Genomic DNA, 16,265 nt, shown 5'->3' with positions numbered 1-16,265 from the left:
ATGAACTCTTTGCAACAAGACACACACACACACACCCATCCAATGCACATGCAATGACAGCTACCGACACAAACGCACACACACGATGTATCTCAGCAGTGAAAGTCGTAGCTAAGTCAGAGGTAAATGGCTAATTTGAGCATTTGTGACAGGCAGCCCGAGGCATGGCGGCCAGCCGCTCATCTCTTCGACAGGTATAGCCTTCACACTTCCCTAACCTCCTCATCACCCCAACAGTGACACGCAGCCTGCATGCTGGGAAGCCCAGAGTGGATGTGAAACACACACACAAGGGTGAGGGGGTTGCTCTATATGCGCTCGTGTGTATAATTGTGATGGTGCCACATTAGAGTCTGTGAGCGAACGTATGATTTCAGGTGCTCATCTGGCTTCCACTCACATTAATAAAGCACTTCCAACCAACTTAAAAGATTTGTTTTAAGATGTATAAGAATAGAAAAAGCGAAGCGTGTTTTTAAGCTTCCAGCTGTGTCGATGCTGCTAGGAAGTGCTGAAAACGACAGGGACGCTCACCTGCTGAGCAGTGAAATTTGAAGTTGTGGAAGCTTATAAATCAGACTTCTAACAATTTCCTGAAAAACCATTGCAAGATAAAATAAAAAAAATAAGATTTTCATTTATAAACTAAGGAGTGGCTTCTGCCTGGTTTGACTTCGTTGTTTGGATGGATGAACTGAAGCTTCATTTTAAGCAAAAGGGACAAATCAAGGTGGCCAGAATGAATCTGTTTGGACGGAAACAGGCTTTAAAGGTGAGAGCGAGCAAAAAGCACCGGTTAGACAAAAGAAAAAGGTGCAAATAAAAAAGTGGAGTGGGGTCACATAAACACTCCACACCTCATGCTCTCTAGACCTTTCACACACTTTATAGGCATCTGCTTCATACCCATTATCACCTTAAAGCAAAAGAGCTCCCACTTCCTTTCACTTTGATGCTCAGACACAATTCTGCTTCACACCTTAACACAGTAAAGCTTGCACAAATACACACAATCAGACTGCTGCTGCTGCTCTAACCTGTCAAATACAAGCATCATCAACAACTGAGGCAACTAAACATTATTGTTCTCTGCAACCCGAGACCTTGTCAATTACTCTCAACTTATGCTCAAGTAAATAAATGTAATGCATGCAGGTGGACTCGGTGGTCCTGACAGAAATAGTGCAAATATATCTTTTAGGAGTGCTGAATTTCTAATTCTATTACATCATTGAGAATTGTGAACAGATTTATGTGGTTTCTATTAGAGCTGGAAGCATTGGCAGCATGACATAAAGTTCATAATATTCAATTTCATCAAAACGAGAATAGAAAGATTTATTTGTTGAGACTGTTCAGCGAGTTATGTTTTATTTGGATTAAAACGGAATTTGAAATTAACGTACAATGGAGATCCAAAGAACCAGACAGCGTACTCACCAGTACCTTGCTCTTTTCATTATCTTCTTGTGTTCTCCATTTTTCTACGTAGACAGTCTCTCTCTCCCTCAGGTTGAGCTTGGCCAGCTGCTCCTGCACCAGAGCCTGTTGACGCTCATAGCTAACGTCAGGAAAGATATGAGATGTTAACCTTTGACAATTCATGGAGAGGCCACTCAGAAAACAAGCTAAAATTCTCATATACATATTTAACTTCTTCACAATGATGGCAATGGGGTGGCAAAAACAATTTTCTGTCAAATGACAAGCAAGAAATCCATGTAAGTTTTTTTTTTGTTTCACTTTGTAGCTTAAATGGTTTACGGTTTGTTTTGCATCACTTTAACCAAATGGAAATTTTCACTAAGATCAGAAAGAGAAATCAGAGAGAGATGATATTTGTGCAACAGCTGCCTTCATCACATCACCCTACAGCCACTGCTGTTTCTGTAGCAGCCATAGGGGGGCAGTATCTTCAACTAGAGACATGCCAGAGGTTAAAGTCTGCAACCAGCAGCTCCAAAGCCAGGAGTAGTTCTTCAGGGTCTCCACAATGGCCCCAATAACATTGATAAAATTATTTGGAAACATCTAATGTTAAATAAAGGGAATTAGAAAGTAGTTTAAATTGATATTTTACCTATTTATTTAAAACATTTTAAGCAACATCTTTTTATCTAGACCAACAGCTTACTTTCACATCCTAAAAAAGTAGGCAATCCTAGACTTAATTTTCTTCAAATTAAATAAAATTGTCAAAGTAAGTTCTGACTGGTCTGACTGGAAAACTTGACCTCACAACTGACCCCTCACTTACAGGCTTTTGGCACTTATAGCTCAAACAATAGGATAGCATAGCATAGTGTAAATAGGTCATGTAAAATACCCATTATCTTAGTTTCTCTGATACTTGAGAACCTATTGGTTCGTGTGCTTTATATAATTTCCTGCAGCATAACTCAAGTGCGCTTGCACTTATGCTCAACCTCAATCTGATGTCCAAATATAGCCCCCTGAGATTGTCCCTAGTATAGTAGCAGCAGCTCTATCCCTACTGTTGATAGCTGATCCTTTACTGCAATACCTTTATATAAGAAGAAACATGATGCACCAAACTTTCCATAAAGTCCCACTTTTATCTCATCAGTCCACAGAATATTTTCCCCTAAGTATTGGGGATTATAAAGATGTTTAGTTTTTTGTAAACTTCAGATTGTACTGTGTGCTAAACTGTCTGTGGTTTAAGCCTTGCAAGTCACTGGATGTCATTTATGTTCATCATTTGAAACCAGCCTTTTGAATTACCTTTTTCTAATGTTGAAATTTATTTGATAAAGAAAAAAAAATAAATCCATTGGAAGGGGCAACTACTACGGAAGAGGATTAGGCGTAAACTACTTTTTGATTATACTTCTTTTGTTTTAACATCTTAAGCATCACAGAAACTAAGATCATGGGTATTTTACATGACATAGTAAATGTCAAATCAAGGTGCAAAAATGAATATTACACTGTAAACCACAATAAACAAACCAATGTAGTGACGTCGACATTTTAAAAGAAACAAAACTAACACCTACTTCTTAAGCATCTCTTCCTGTGTCTGTGAAGATGATGTTTCTGTCGATTTTGAACCTAAACATCAAAAAGTAAATATCAACATTAACAATGATATTATAGATGGGTATCAACAGTTTACAGAACAGAATAAAACACTCAGTTTAAACCTGAACCAGTTTGTACACTCAACAAAAATATAAACGCAACACTTTTGTTTTTGCTCCCCTTTTTCATGAGATGGACTCAAAGATCTAAAATTCATTCCAGATAAACAATATTACCATTTCTTTCAAATGTTGTCCACAAATCTAAATGTTTGATAGTGAGCACTCCTACTTTGCTGAGATAATGGGCAGTATAAGGTACACCTGTGCACTAATCATGATGTCAGATCAGCATCTTGATGTGGCACACCTGTGAGGTGGGATGGATTATCTCAGAAAAGCAGAAGTGCTCACTATCAAACATTTAGACAGATTTGTGGACAACATTTGAAAGAAATGGTAATATTGTTTATCTGGAATGAATTTTAGATCTTTGAGTCCATCTCATGAAAAATGGGAGCAAAAACACAAGTGTTGCGTTTATATTTTTGTTGAGTATATATTCTATACAACACTTTAAACAAACATAAACATATTAATATTTTCTTTATATTTCAATAACATGTTCTCATAAATGTACGGAGTCAAGTCTATGGAATCTTTGCCTTTGGTGTGTTGTACATTTTTCAACACAATCTAAATACGACAAACAATCACACATTATTTTCCCTTTCCCAGGTAATCTTCTGAATAACGACTGCATAAAAAATGTGTGATACAAGAAATGTCACAGTTAGGACATACTTGGTGATGTCCTTTGCATGTCTGGAGCAGGTGGCAAAGACCAAGCTCTTTCCGAACCAGGAGATTCCCTCATCCGCCGAAGGACATTCTCAGAAAGCTGGACCAGAGAGATAATATAAGAACATGAACTTCGTTATGACAAATGTTATTATTGTCTCGTCAAGACAAACAGTAGACCAGTTAATAATCTTGCTCCTTGACAATTATCCCACTAGTCATTTATGTAGACAAAATATGTTATCTTTTTCTTTTGGGGACCTGGGAACGGCAGTGAAATTTACTCTTCTTTTTTTTTTTTAAATCCCATTTTATTTTTAATTTTACAATCGTAAACACAAAATTACTGTTTGTCGCTTTACACACATCTGCATGATACCGTTCACTACAGTGCAAGTCTCCTGCTTTTAAAAAGGTTGTCCCATTTGCTGATCAAAACTGCTGGGCAGGAGAAATTGTCTCCATAATGAGCTGATGTGTTTTCACCATTGTATTGTGTTGAAAACCACTTGTATTCTCCAGATAATTGAATGTCAATACTTCTGCCTATACACAGGGGGGAGGGTCACACTTTCTGATAGTAAACACTTTACAGAATTATGGGTTGCAAATGCTTCGCTAGAGACATTGCTAATATCATTCTGCCTTAGTGTTGTGCTAAATAATCAAGTACATTTAAATAGCGACACCTGGTTGCTACCTTCCCTCATAAAAGAAGCAAGATTGCGGTTAGTTTCCCCCCTGTGTTTATTGGCAGTCATGGCAGAGTTATTTCGCCCCCTAACAGTTAACTTAGCTGATATAGCATACAGGCTAACACTTAACACCGGCTATAAACGTTCATGTTACTAGCTACGGACATATCTGATTTTAATTCAGTATAAAAGTTAAACGTGCGTTATATACACGAAAAGATAGTATAACCCTAGTTCATTTAGGAAACGTCATGACTTTCATAGCAAGGACCAACCTCAGCCTCAATACCTCCACAATAATATTAGCATCCATTGGCATGTCTAATTACTTAAAGTCGACTGGCTATAAAACCAGCTAATTAAATACCTTCACTCCTTCAACTACTGTGACCTTCTCGTGTTCGTCCAGCCTGAAAGATACATTCCTCGCTTTGCTCCCATTTCCTCCCATCCTGAGTGGACAGCTGTCCGTCTTCACGGGATAAAATTAAATATTACACCCTCGCTTATCAACAGTTGTAACAGCAGGTAGACATTAATGACACGATAGTCGGAGTCGGCGCCACAGCAACTACTTGTCAAAATACTCTAATAAAGGTCATTTCGGGCGTTCCAGTATCCTCAAAGCTCATTGGTTACAGGAAATAATTCGCATCCAATGGAGTGGGAGTAGCTTAAGAAGTGCTGCAAAGCATAATGGGAGTTGTAGGTTGACGACTTTTAAAGCTTACATTATTTAAAGCTAGTCAGACATACTTAAGATAACGTTTGGTTTTATAAAATAAAACACCATGGTGATTTTTTTTTTTGGTATTTTCTTTATTTGTCTAACCCAGCTTGTCAAAGTCATAGTGCAAGGATAACTCTGGTAGCTGACAGGTCTGCATTCGAGCAGCTACACAATTTAAGCAATCAGACAATGAAGTTTGTTTGACGCATAGTGACTTTAAAATATTTCATGATGAACTGTAGTAGAAATAAATAAATACTGAAATAACTGTGACATTAACGCATAAGAACTGAAGCTTTATTCTTGATTATAACATTCAAATATTTAACTACCTATTGAAACATTTAGCTGTTTTAAATTTTACTGATATATTACAACTATATTATTTTCTGATTGTCATTTAAATTGCTACACATACCAATATTTACCAATTATTTATAGTGAAACTTTAAGCCCTCAATAGAAGAAGGCAATGACAGACTGAATGATCTTTGAGATTTCAAGTCAACATAGAATCCATATTGTGTGATCTAAGTATTCTATTAAAACAATTTTCAAGTCCAAACATTTTTCTCCTTGTACAGAACTACTGCAACACCCGCTACTTCTGCCAAAAAAAAATTTTAAATTAAAAACTTCTACAGTCCAGACCATGATGCTTGTACCTGCAGTACCATCAACTTTACATGTCTGACCCTGCAGTGTTGTTCCAGTTATCAGAAAGAGAAAAGTATTTTAGATAAGCTAAAGTAGTGCGAGTGTACAGATAAATCATCTAACTATTTAAAATCACAAGTAGAGAATTGCATTTGCTCATTTATGCAGTGGCAAATATGAATGAAAATCAGTCAGAAGCATGGACAACCTTAATGAATGTAAATAGATTAATAACATATGAAGTTCTGACAATGATCACTGCCCTCCCAATCATTTGCTTCAGCTTTGCCATCTATGGAAATATCCCACATAGATTGGAGTTTTCAGAGTCAATTTTTGGCTTAGACAAGTAGATCTAAAAAATAAAAATAAAAAAAAATGCTGGAATCTGTCAAAATTCACTCAGTCACCATGTTGACCAAAGTCCTGATCAGCTCAAATTGCAGGCAGATTATGTCATAAGTCCAAAGATGTATATAAAGCAGAATTTATTTCCCCTTCAGTATACTTACTCAAATAATTTTGTTAAATGCAGCAGAGGATATCTATACTTAATTTCTCTGGTTTTCACTATCAGTGTACAAACAGTGTTTGTGTAACAAACAAACAAAAAATACACCACTGGGTAGTTTTTTAAGCATGTGTGTATAGAGGTTCAGTTACCAGAATGGAGAAAACACTTTTTCACAGATTTTCATTCTTTAGAAGACTTGAATGCAAAAATGAACACAATAGAAGAAAAAGTCCAGAGTTTATTTTGCAGCACATGGAATGGCCAACACACTGTAATTAAAGCACCACCTGCAAAACTTCACTATGAACGATTTGGTGTCTAAAAAGAATATTGTTTCTTGATAATGCACCGTTTAAAGTCAAGAAAGAAAAAAATTACTTTTCTCCCAAGCTTGTCAACGTCATTCAGCAGCAATTGTAGTTGCACATCATGTATTTCAAATACAAATACTTTCGAAAACATACTTTCTGTACTGTGTTGTTACTTTATGTAGTTTTTCTTTTTTTTTTTTTAAATAACCTAATACTTTCTGGATACAAATCACAACCAAATGAAACTAAAAAGTTAAATATGCAAGTCATCCATAGGAAACACTGCACTTTTGGGGGAAATTTTCAATTATATTCCACAGCTGGTATGTATATAATGCAATTTGAATACATACAAAAAGGTATAAGACTTTCTTTTAAATAAATGGGCAAGGAACTGAACTACTTTTTTTTCCTTAAAAAGGAAAAGAGGAAAGTTCCTCAGATTCCCTGCATTATGATTTCTCTTTGCTCACTGGAAATCAAAAGCTCTAATTATATCACAAGACTTTTTTAACACCATCTTAAATACATTAAGAATGAGCAATATTGTTTCTGGTCTCACAACAGCTGGTCCTGAATTAACACACCAAATAAACTGCACCAGCAGCCTCTTGTTCAAAGACACAATACTACAAGTTCTGCAAAGAAAAAGAAAGGAAGAACACATAAGAAGGTTTGTGAACGAGCAGAAGCAGGCTTGCTATTTAGGTCACACATAATGATTTTCTTACGGCATCTACAAAGCCCACAGGTGTCTATGAAGAGGCAGGAATGGTTTTTTTTCCTTGTATAAAAAATATAAAGCAAAGGCAGAAATTATAAAGTATGAACACAATCAAAGTATACAAAGATTCTCAGGGAAATACAATTTCTTTTCAGGACTGTTACTGTGTCGCAGACGCTTTTAACGCTTGTGTTTAGGAGTTCGCTGTGTGGTTTATTGTTTTTTTTTTTACTTAAGAAAGCAAATATATTGGATGACCAACCCACAACTAAATGCTTGTGCTGAAAAACACAACGACTGACTATCTCAGCTACAACTCTTAACAGTATAAAACAGCACATTAACTCCTTCATATGCTGGGTCTCAAACCTTTCGGCAAGAACGTACAAGTGTCGCATTACTAAATCACACGTTAGATTTAGCAAAATCAGGCATCTAAAACTGGCTTCAAACTGCATAAATAAGAACAGAAGAGTTGATATTTAGTGCTGGAGTTAGAATAAATGTGCTGAGACAAGTTGATAAGCACTAACATCGAAGGGCCCGTGGAGCAGAATCAATAGAGAGGGCAACCTCGGCGTGGAGCAACAGTCTCTGTTTAAGTGTCCATTTGTTTCAACTATTCTGGCATCAAAGAAAGGCCAAGAGCATAGTTTCTTGTTGTCCAGGCAACTGGCTCAGCAACACTTCTCTGATCTCCGTCCTGCCAAACTCTTTTCATCCACACCATACTTCAGCTGTGTGGCCATGAATCCTTTCACACATTGACAGGTCTCCAACGGTCGGCTTCGATGCTGTTGATGCTGTTTGACCCATAGGGTCCCGACGCGACGTCATCCAGGTACGCTCCGACCACACGAGAGCTGCCGGGGCCGGCCCCATCGATCTGGGTGGAAGAGTAGTAGAGGCCCTGGTCGGTGAAGTCCTTGCGGCCGAGGGTCGCGGCGATGGTTGGAGGAAGGTGGACGTCGCTTTCATCCGGTTCATCCACCTGTGATTTGTAGGAGAACAGGATCTTTGGCTCCGAGCTGCGAAAACAGTGGCAAAAAAAAAAAAAGCTTTGTCACATAGAAAGAGAATGAGTGTTTTAAAATCACATTTTTTTAAAAAGTCAACACAATGATAGTTAGCTGAACCCATCAGAATTTTCTCCGATATTTCTTGTGAAGCTTTAACCAGCTGATTTCGATTTTAGTCAACTATTGTATGTCCTTAGGATTTAAGAAGATATCACAACAACATTGTTTTCAGCTCGAAAACAACGTTCAGATCACAGTGAAATTTCTCCAATTACAGCCACTTTCTCAATTTATCTCTAATATATGTGACTTTAGCTGACAACCTCCTAAGCCATAAGATTTAAGTACATTTTACAGTCTTTTGTTTTGAGAATCAAGTTGTGAAATTGTACATGGTTCCACGTAATTTGCATATAATTACATACCCAAAGAATCCTTTGAGGAATGTGATATAAATGAGCGGAGCAAAGGCAGAAAAATACAGGAAGGTGGTGACATCCACGCAGCTGGTTCAAAAAAGACAAACAGTGAGCAGTTTTAGTAAAAGCTACACAGAATAATGAGATTACAATCTAAAGCAAAACCAACATTTTGCTCTTACTGGCGACACAAATAGTATCAATCCAGTCAATTAAAGTCATTTATGAGCAAGTTCAAACAAAATACAAGACAAATGCAACTTAAATAATGTTTCACATCACAAGAACAGTGACGATATATTCACATGCAGCAAAGGAGAAAATACTAACCAAAGTCCTTCTATAATCCCAGCACACAGCAGAGCGCTGCCCAAACCCTGAACAAAGTTCAGCAAAGACAGGATAGCTGCGTACACGTAGAAACTCCTTTTGGCTGGACAAAGGAAGGAAAACAAATGACCATAAAAAACAAAACAGTCATTTGAATGGGGGTACATCCAGCAATAATCTGTCTGTGGAGTTGCGTTGTTTCACTTTTTTTTTTCCCCAAGAAAATTACATTTTTCCAGGTCTTTTAGAGAGGCATTTGTTGAATTGATCTTTTTCTTTCTTTTTTTGTTTAATGAAGTGAAACTAAAACGAACACAACCTCTTTTGCACACGTGTTTCTTTAAACTGACAGCTGTTGCTTTTACTTTTTGTTTAAAATCAATATTAGAAGATACAACTCATCTTCTTTCAAGGAGACCTCCGTCATTAATTACATTGTCTTTTCATGACAGTTAGATGCTGCTGATATAGTCTGTAAGTTTAGCCTTAATGAAAGAAGACCCAGAAGTTGGTCAATTACTTCACAGTTCAGATTGTTTTGTCAAAATGCCATACGTTTTTTTTTTTTAAAAACAGGGCTTCTAAGATTTTTTTTACATAAATTTTGAAAAGGGAAAAAAAACACCATTGTGTCATACATTTGAGGAAGACATTTCAACTTCAGTTAGATATTAAATACAGTGTGTGTCCAACTGTCAATAAGTTTAACTTAAAGCTTTTGAATAACTTTTTAATACACTTATGATTTCAATTCAAGACCTACATAAATTCTGAAAGTTAAATCAGTTTAGTTTCTTATGCAATAACTTCAACTGAGTTTTAGTTGGAACCAAGTCAAAATTTGTGTTTTTACACCCGTGTTAGCTAACTTCAGCGCCTACAGTATTTGGTAAACCTCATAGCAATTTGTGATTACAGGTTCTAGCCAACATGTGAAATCCCCGTTTTCAAGCCAAGCTTTAGCAAATATTCACTTACCCATGACAAAGAAGCTGGATGTTTAAACCTAACAAGGAGGATTTTCTTTCTAATTACCTGAGCCTGGAATAAGCCAGATTCAGCAGTGATATTTTGTAGGTTTGCAGGGAAAGCTAAATGACTGGGGATTAATTCATTTCGACAGAGCTGATTGCTTTCATGCATGTTGGTGTTTGTAGTTTTCTTATATTATAAATAAATCCCAGAACAAATACAATGTTTTTGTATTAATTTTTTTTTTTTTAAATATTAATGGATCAGGATAAGTGAAGAAAATCACTAATTTAAGACTAAATACAATTTAGGAACATACTACAAATAGACATATTGATAAAACATACAGGCAGTGGGACAGGGAATAAAGTCTAGAAACATAAATATTTTTTCATACTCTATTTTGTCTTTTCATATTTCTCCAGATCTGAAAGATTTGTCAACTTCTATGTTTTTCCACATTACAAAAAGCAGCCCTGACAGTAACAATTGACATAGTTTAATTAGCATTTAAATTTTTTTGCCTTTCAAATGTTTAAATCCAAGACTTACATGGCAGTGATATCCTTTCTCTCACTGGGGTTTTAGGAAGGACAACAATCAGAGAGTAAACCTAAAAAAAAAAAAAAAAAGACAGAATCACCAGTCAAAAATGAGTCTGCTTATGCATAAACCTTTGGTATGTTTCATGGTATGCCGTTGATGCAAGAGAAAAATTTACTCACCAAGAAGAAGAAACAGGAACTGGCTAACCAGAAGTGCCGTCCTCCATGACCGTAGATGTTAAAGTCCTCGGCGGACAGATGACTGTCTGGATACAGTATCTCTAATGTTCCCTACAATAATACATTAGTTAACTCATTTTAATTTCTACTTTCTTGACTTTTACCAATAACATTTGATAGCCTGTTACTTGTAATTACCTGTGTAATAGAGTACGCCAATGCCAACACTGCAGTAATGGCCAACACACGCTTTATACTAGACTTGCTCTCTAAGTGACCTGAGAACAAAAACACATTAGCTATACTCACAACTACAATAAGAGATAACAGTCACTCCAGTGAACAGGAGGTAACACTGTATCGAGAATGCAGAAAAAGTGAACTGAAACAAACGGAGCAAACTGACCAAAAGCGAGTCCCAGGATGACGACGCTGAGCTCAATAGCAAGCAGGAAGAAGCGGGTGATTTCCCACAGCACCTAAAGAAGCAACAGACATCGTCAGATACCACGGCAGAAAAGCAGATCTGAAATCCTCCAACATGTTTTCCTTTACCCACAACACAGGCGTGCCCTCACGGGTCTATGGAGTCATAAAGGCCCCAATCGTGGCAGCCATGACAGTGTGTTATGAGAACAGCCAATCCAGCACTGTAAATCAGTAGGAATCTCTCTGGCATGTATGGAATGCAAGCCCAGCATTTCCGTTCATACATGAAGGCCCGGATACAAGCAGCTGCACAAACCATCTCCTCTGAGTTATTAATTTAGGATATCTCAGTTATATATATATATATATATAAAATCTTTTATTAGTCTTTTTATTAGTAAATTCCTCACTTCTTTCAAACAAATTAGAAGTCTAAATGTAAACAGAAAGGGCATTTTTCACACTTGTTTAGGGTAAGCACAAGTCTGTTATGACAAAGACAGCTCTGAATAGGTTTCAAAAACGGCAAAAACTGAAGGTTATGTTTATCTTTAAAAACAAATAGGAATTATACTAATATTTTTCCAGGGCTTAAATTGGGTTAATAGTTAGGTTTTACAAAAATAAAACAACATCCAAAACAAAATTTTGAGCAAAAAGATCTCCAAATGTTTCAAACACAGCTAAGGGCAAGTGTATGATTACAATTTCATTTGAAAATAGAACTCTGTACTATGTTGCACATTGTTTGTGTCAAATGCTATTCAAAATTTACTTATTTTTCCAGGGGGACCTTGGAAATTTCAACTTCTGATTATGAAAGTAACAAACAAACTCCACCCTTAAACCAAACATGTAAGGTCTATGGATAAGGAAATTAGAGTTGGAGCCAGTTGCCAAAGTTTCACAATGACCATGCATCAATTCATACCCGCATTGGAGAACTTTTGAACCCACTCTGTTAGTTGACAATATGGAGCAATTTTGGATAATGCATTCACAATTTATTGTAATAAATTTGGATTACATGACTCCAATAAATCATATCCATGAACCAGGGATCACTTAGATTTGCTTTAGTGTAATCAGGAGTCATGATGTCTCATACTTAAAAAGACTTAACTAGATCAGAATCAATGGAAATAAGCTGAAAAATGAAATGAACGTACATTTAAATTAAATTCCTACCAGAATCCAACAATACATAACTAGCAAGAGAAATAAACTTACACCTATGAGTAAGTAAATTTTTATGAACAGGTTTCTGTTTTTCTTAAACAAGAAAGCTGGTCGGGATTCTTAGTGGTGCTCACAATCCCCCGAACTCCCTTCCCCTCAAAAATACAGTTCTATTCGTGCTTTTTTTTTTTTTTTTTCTTACTTTGTCCACAATGGTGGCTGCACTGGATGCGCTGACAGTCATGGAAACAATAGCGCGAGTGATTCCAACTGCTGCGACAACAAAGACCTAAGAAACACAGTACACACGATATTATACAACACACACACACAGCCCATTTCCGGGAGCACACATAGACCAAAGTTTAGCTGATAACACATAGCTGTCTGTGCTTCTATTATTGTTTCTGCCATAGCTGGAATATTCTGCTTAGTGTGGCACTGGTTGTTAAAGGACAGGCAAATCAAGAACAAATACAGTCAAAGGAAGAACATAGTATAACAGTAGATATATGTTTGAACCTTACTTTGGCTGAAAGAGGCACTTTTTATGGGTTAGGGCTGACAAAGGAGACACCAGAAGAATCAACCAGCGACTCTACAGCTACTAATGTCTGGAATTGTAATTGTTGTAATAGTCTTAAGAGGCTAAATACCAATTCAAAGATTAAATCAAACAAAAACCAGATTAAACTTTAGTCATAAACTGCACACCACAGCCATCAGACAACAATTAGAAATGTAGCAATCACTCAGCCAGAGATGGAAATCAGCTAATTTTCCCCAAGTGGTCAAATTCTAAAAAATGATATGAAAGCCTATAATCTGATGTCTATAATTGCATCATATATTTTCTTCCACTATTATCTGAGTTTAATCAAAATCATATTAGCCATGTGTTTGGATACATAAATAGGGATTAATTAGCAATTTTATTGCTTGATTTAAAAAAAATAATAATAATAATAAAAACATCTGCAGAATGTCTTTTTTCTCTTTTGTATGTTATAGCCTAGAACTTGTCAAAATTAGAATCAACAGGTCAGACTTCAATGCAAACCGGGAACTGAGATTAAAAGTAAAGCTTGATCAATGCATCTCCAACAACAAGGACAGACATCACATTAAGGTCACAGAAATTTCATGAACCATACCGCAGTCGAAATGTTGTTCACCTACCAGCAAGTAGAAGGTGACAAAAATAGGGCTGGAAGTGAGTCGAATTTTTGCCCTCGCCGAAGGAAGCTTCCACATCAAGAATATGAAAAAGGCCACATTTGGCACCAGCAGCAGGATGTCCCAGAAGCGCACCCTAAGGCAGAAATGTGAAAGTAAGATGCTATCTTACACAATCGAGAGTTTTTAATCGGCCGTCCTATACGGTACCTGGAGTCTCCTATATCTTCATATAGGACTTGTAGACATTTGTGAGGCTTGGTGATGTTGGCTTGACCTTCAGTTGGGAATACAGATGTGTTCTCCAGAGGTGTAGGTGACACTGTGTCATTGTACTGAGCCAATGTAACCACAGCAGTCACCGTGGCTAGCATGTTGTCAGCTCCTAAAAGAGGAAAAAAAGAAAAGAACATAACATGTGACTCAGTTCGGTGATCTCCCGACTGGTACCTCAATGAGACATGGATTTTGTAAAAGGATGGTTTTAATCTTTTGTTTTCTAAACGTGGGAATGTCACTCAGATCAAACTCTCATGTCAACAAGGACTTTTCCAAAGATCTCAAATTCCTATAGGTACTGTCAATATACTATACAAGCACCAATCCTTGCAAACAGATTAAGTATCCCTAGTAAATATGTGGAAAAAACCTTGACATAAATTAAGATTTTTATTGCAGTAGCATAATTTTACACAGAAAATGTTTTTTAAAAATCCAACTTTTAAATGTGTGTGTATTTATTTATCTCAATCTCAGATTTCCTGGTATTTTAAAAGGTTTATGATGCCATGCAGTCCAATAAGGTTCCCAAGTGCTGTGAAGGAGAAACCAGCACAGTTCACCCACCATATTAAACCGTAGACATGATGTCCTTTACCACAGATTAGTCCTTTATTTTGCACATATCTGTGGTGTCACACATTACTGTTTTCAGAGTAGCAACCAAGATTTCTGCCTTGTCTTTACTACAAATTTGTAAAGACAAGGTTAGCCTTACAGTCTACAGTATGAATTGTTTCTGCTGGAAAAAAGTCTGATCTCTCATCTTGCTTCTTCTGTGATGCGAAGCTCCTGATCAATGACATGTTTCTAATGTTCACACATACATTAGTGGTCTCTCACATCATTCACGGTGGCCCACCACCATCATTTCAATAATAAACTCAATCTTAATTTCTTCAAAGCAAACGGTTACAGTAAAAGTACCATTTGTTACCCTTCCCAACCATCCGGCCTAAACACATAAACTAAGTTACACATAATGGAGAAATTAGTTCTCCTTCAGCCTATTTCTAAGAAACCACCCCTGTGTCACCTCACATTTATACCCAGGAAAACACAAGTCGTGGACTAATAACTAATTCCTAGAAACTCAGATTAGTTCTGTTGCATTGGTTTGATGAAACTTTTAGGGGTTCCAATTATTTCCTTAACATGGATCTTTTTTCTACAGTGAATATATACTGAAATCAAAGAGATTTTTTTTTCCCTACAATTTTTACTGTAGAATTATGCTGAACTGCAGTAAAAGGTGATTATGTAACAGGTCTTTACACCGTCCACGAGCAGTGTTCATTTTGAAGCAGCAACTACAGTAATACTACAGTAATCCCTTTAACACCCACTCGACAGTTGGGAGTGACTCAGGTTACAATAGTCCACATATCCTGATAATAAAACAATACTAAAGGAAAGAGGTCGGACTGGAAAGGAAGACAATCACGGCTGGAGTTGTCTTAAGTTGGTGGCACTTTACCTTGTTGCTTAAATGTGCTACACAAATAAACTTAAGTTGTAATTGAGCTTCTAATTATCATACAGTCCTGCGTCAGAGTGCTGTATGTGGACTATCAAGGCGGTTTCTGTTAAAGGGGAATTTCAGGCGTCAGCTACAGCTGCTACATGTAGCTTGCTGCTAGCTTTCGGAAGACGCTGTTGGAGAAATAAATGATTTTCCTGGTTTGAGATAAACACGTCGAAGATGAGAATTGTGCTTTCGTCTTTTACTCAACATTTGCCAACACTGCTCAAAAGCCGACAGCTCAACGTAGGGATGAAAACAAGTGTGAAACTACAGCCAGTGTTTTCATACGCTGACACATAACGAGCGCTCCAAATTGTAAACAGTCACAGCTTACCCCGTCAGAAGACTCGGTCTAAAGCACGTAATCTCTCCAAAATGTCGCAGTCAGAAATCTTGATTCAAACATAAGCTAGATCCAATGTTGCATCCGCTGTAAACATTCAAGACATCGATCATTTATCCGAGACATAGCTGCGTCTCCTGAGCACTTTCCTTGAGCAAATTTCCCGTTCGGTCACCTGACAAGTTGACGGTAGCTCGGCATCATTTTAGCGTCAGCGCAGTCGCCTGTGAGTTGTGCGGGAGGGGTCTGCACTCTATTTCAAAATGTCAGCTCACAAACATGCACGGCTCTATGGATTTTTTTTTTTATCTTTAAGGAAAATATACATCAATCAATACAAACTAACATATCAAAGTTTCATAAATACCATATTAAAGGAGCGCTGCATATTTT

The 16,265-nt window shown here is 37.0% G+C and overlaps 2 protein-coding genes across 6 annotated transcripts in view; both read right to left on the bottom strand.

Annotated features, from left to right (window-relative positions):
• Nucleotides 1-5,157, bottom strand: part of chchd6b (coiled-coil-helix-coiled-coil-helix domain containing 6b) — a 58,112-nt gene extending 52,955 nt beyond the window's left edge. For 2 of the 5 annotated variants that reach the window (XM_032550387.1, XM_032550389.1), the window contains exons 1-4: nt 4,908-5,153; nt 3,849-3,945; nt 3,021-3,075; nt 1,447-1,561 (exon numbers count right to left, since the gene is read on the bottom strand). In XM_032550387.1, the coding sequence (XP_032406278.1) occupies nt 1,447-1,561; nt 3,021-3,075; nt 3,849-3,945; nt 4,908-4,991 (351 nt within the window). In that variant the 5' untranslated portion in view covers nt 4,992-5,153. Of the gene's footprint in view, nt 1-1,440; nt 1,562-3,020; nt 3,076-3,848; nt 3,946-4,907 lie in introns of all 5 variants that reach the window. The other 3 variants (XM_032550385.1, XM_032550386.1, XM_032550388.1) reach the window with 3 other exon arrangements.
• A 1,504-nt stretch (nt 5,158-6,661) lies between these two features.
• On the bottom strand, nt 6,662-16,061 carry tpra1 (transmembrane protein, adipocyte asscociated 1). The gene is made up of 11 exons (XM_032548938.1): nt 15,864-16,061; nt 13,936-14,110; nt 13,729-13,861; nt 12,752-12,838; nt 11,348-11,420; nt 11,140-11,219; nt 10,942-11,052; nt 10,769-10,829; nt 9,245-9,347; nt 8,921-9,001; nt 6,662-8,504 (listed from the first exon to the last, which is right to left on the bottom strand). The coding sequence occupies exons 2-11, from the start codon at nt 14,097-14,099 to the stop codon at nt 8,234-8,236; spliced, it is 1,164 nt and encodes a 387-aa protein (XP_032404829.1). The 5' UTR covers nt 14,100-14,110; nt 15,864-16,061; the 3' UTR covers nt 6,662-8,233.
• Nucleotides 16,062-16,265: the final 204 nt, after the last annotated feature.

This window comes from Xiphophorus hellerii, chromosome 20, assembly GCF_003331165.1.
Source record: "Xiphophorus hellerii strain 12219 chromosome 20, Xiphophorus_hellerii-4.1, whole genome shotgun sequence".
Taxonomy (NCBI): Eukaryota; Metazoa; Chordata; class Actinopteri; order Cyprinodontiformes; family Poeciliidae; genus Xiphophorus; species Xiphophorus hellerii.
This window is presented reverse-complemented; position numbering and strand designations above follow the sequence as displayed.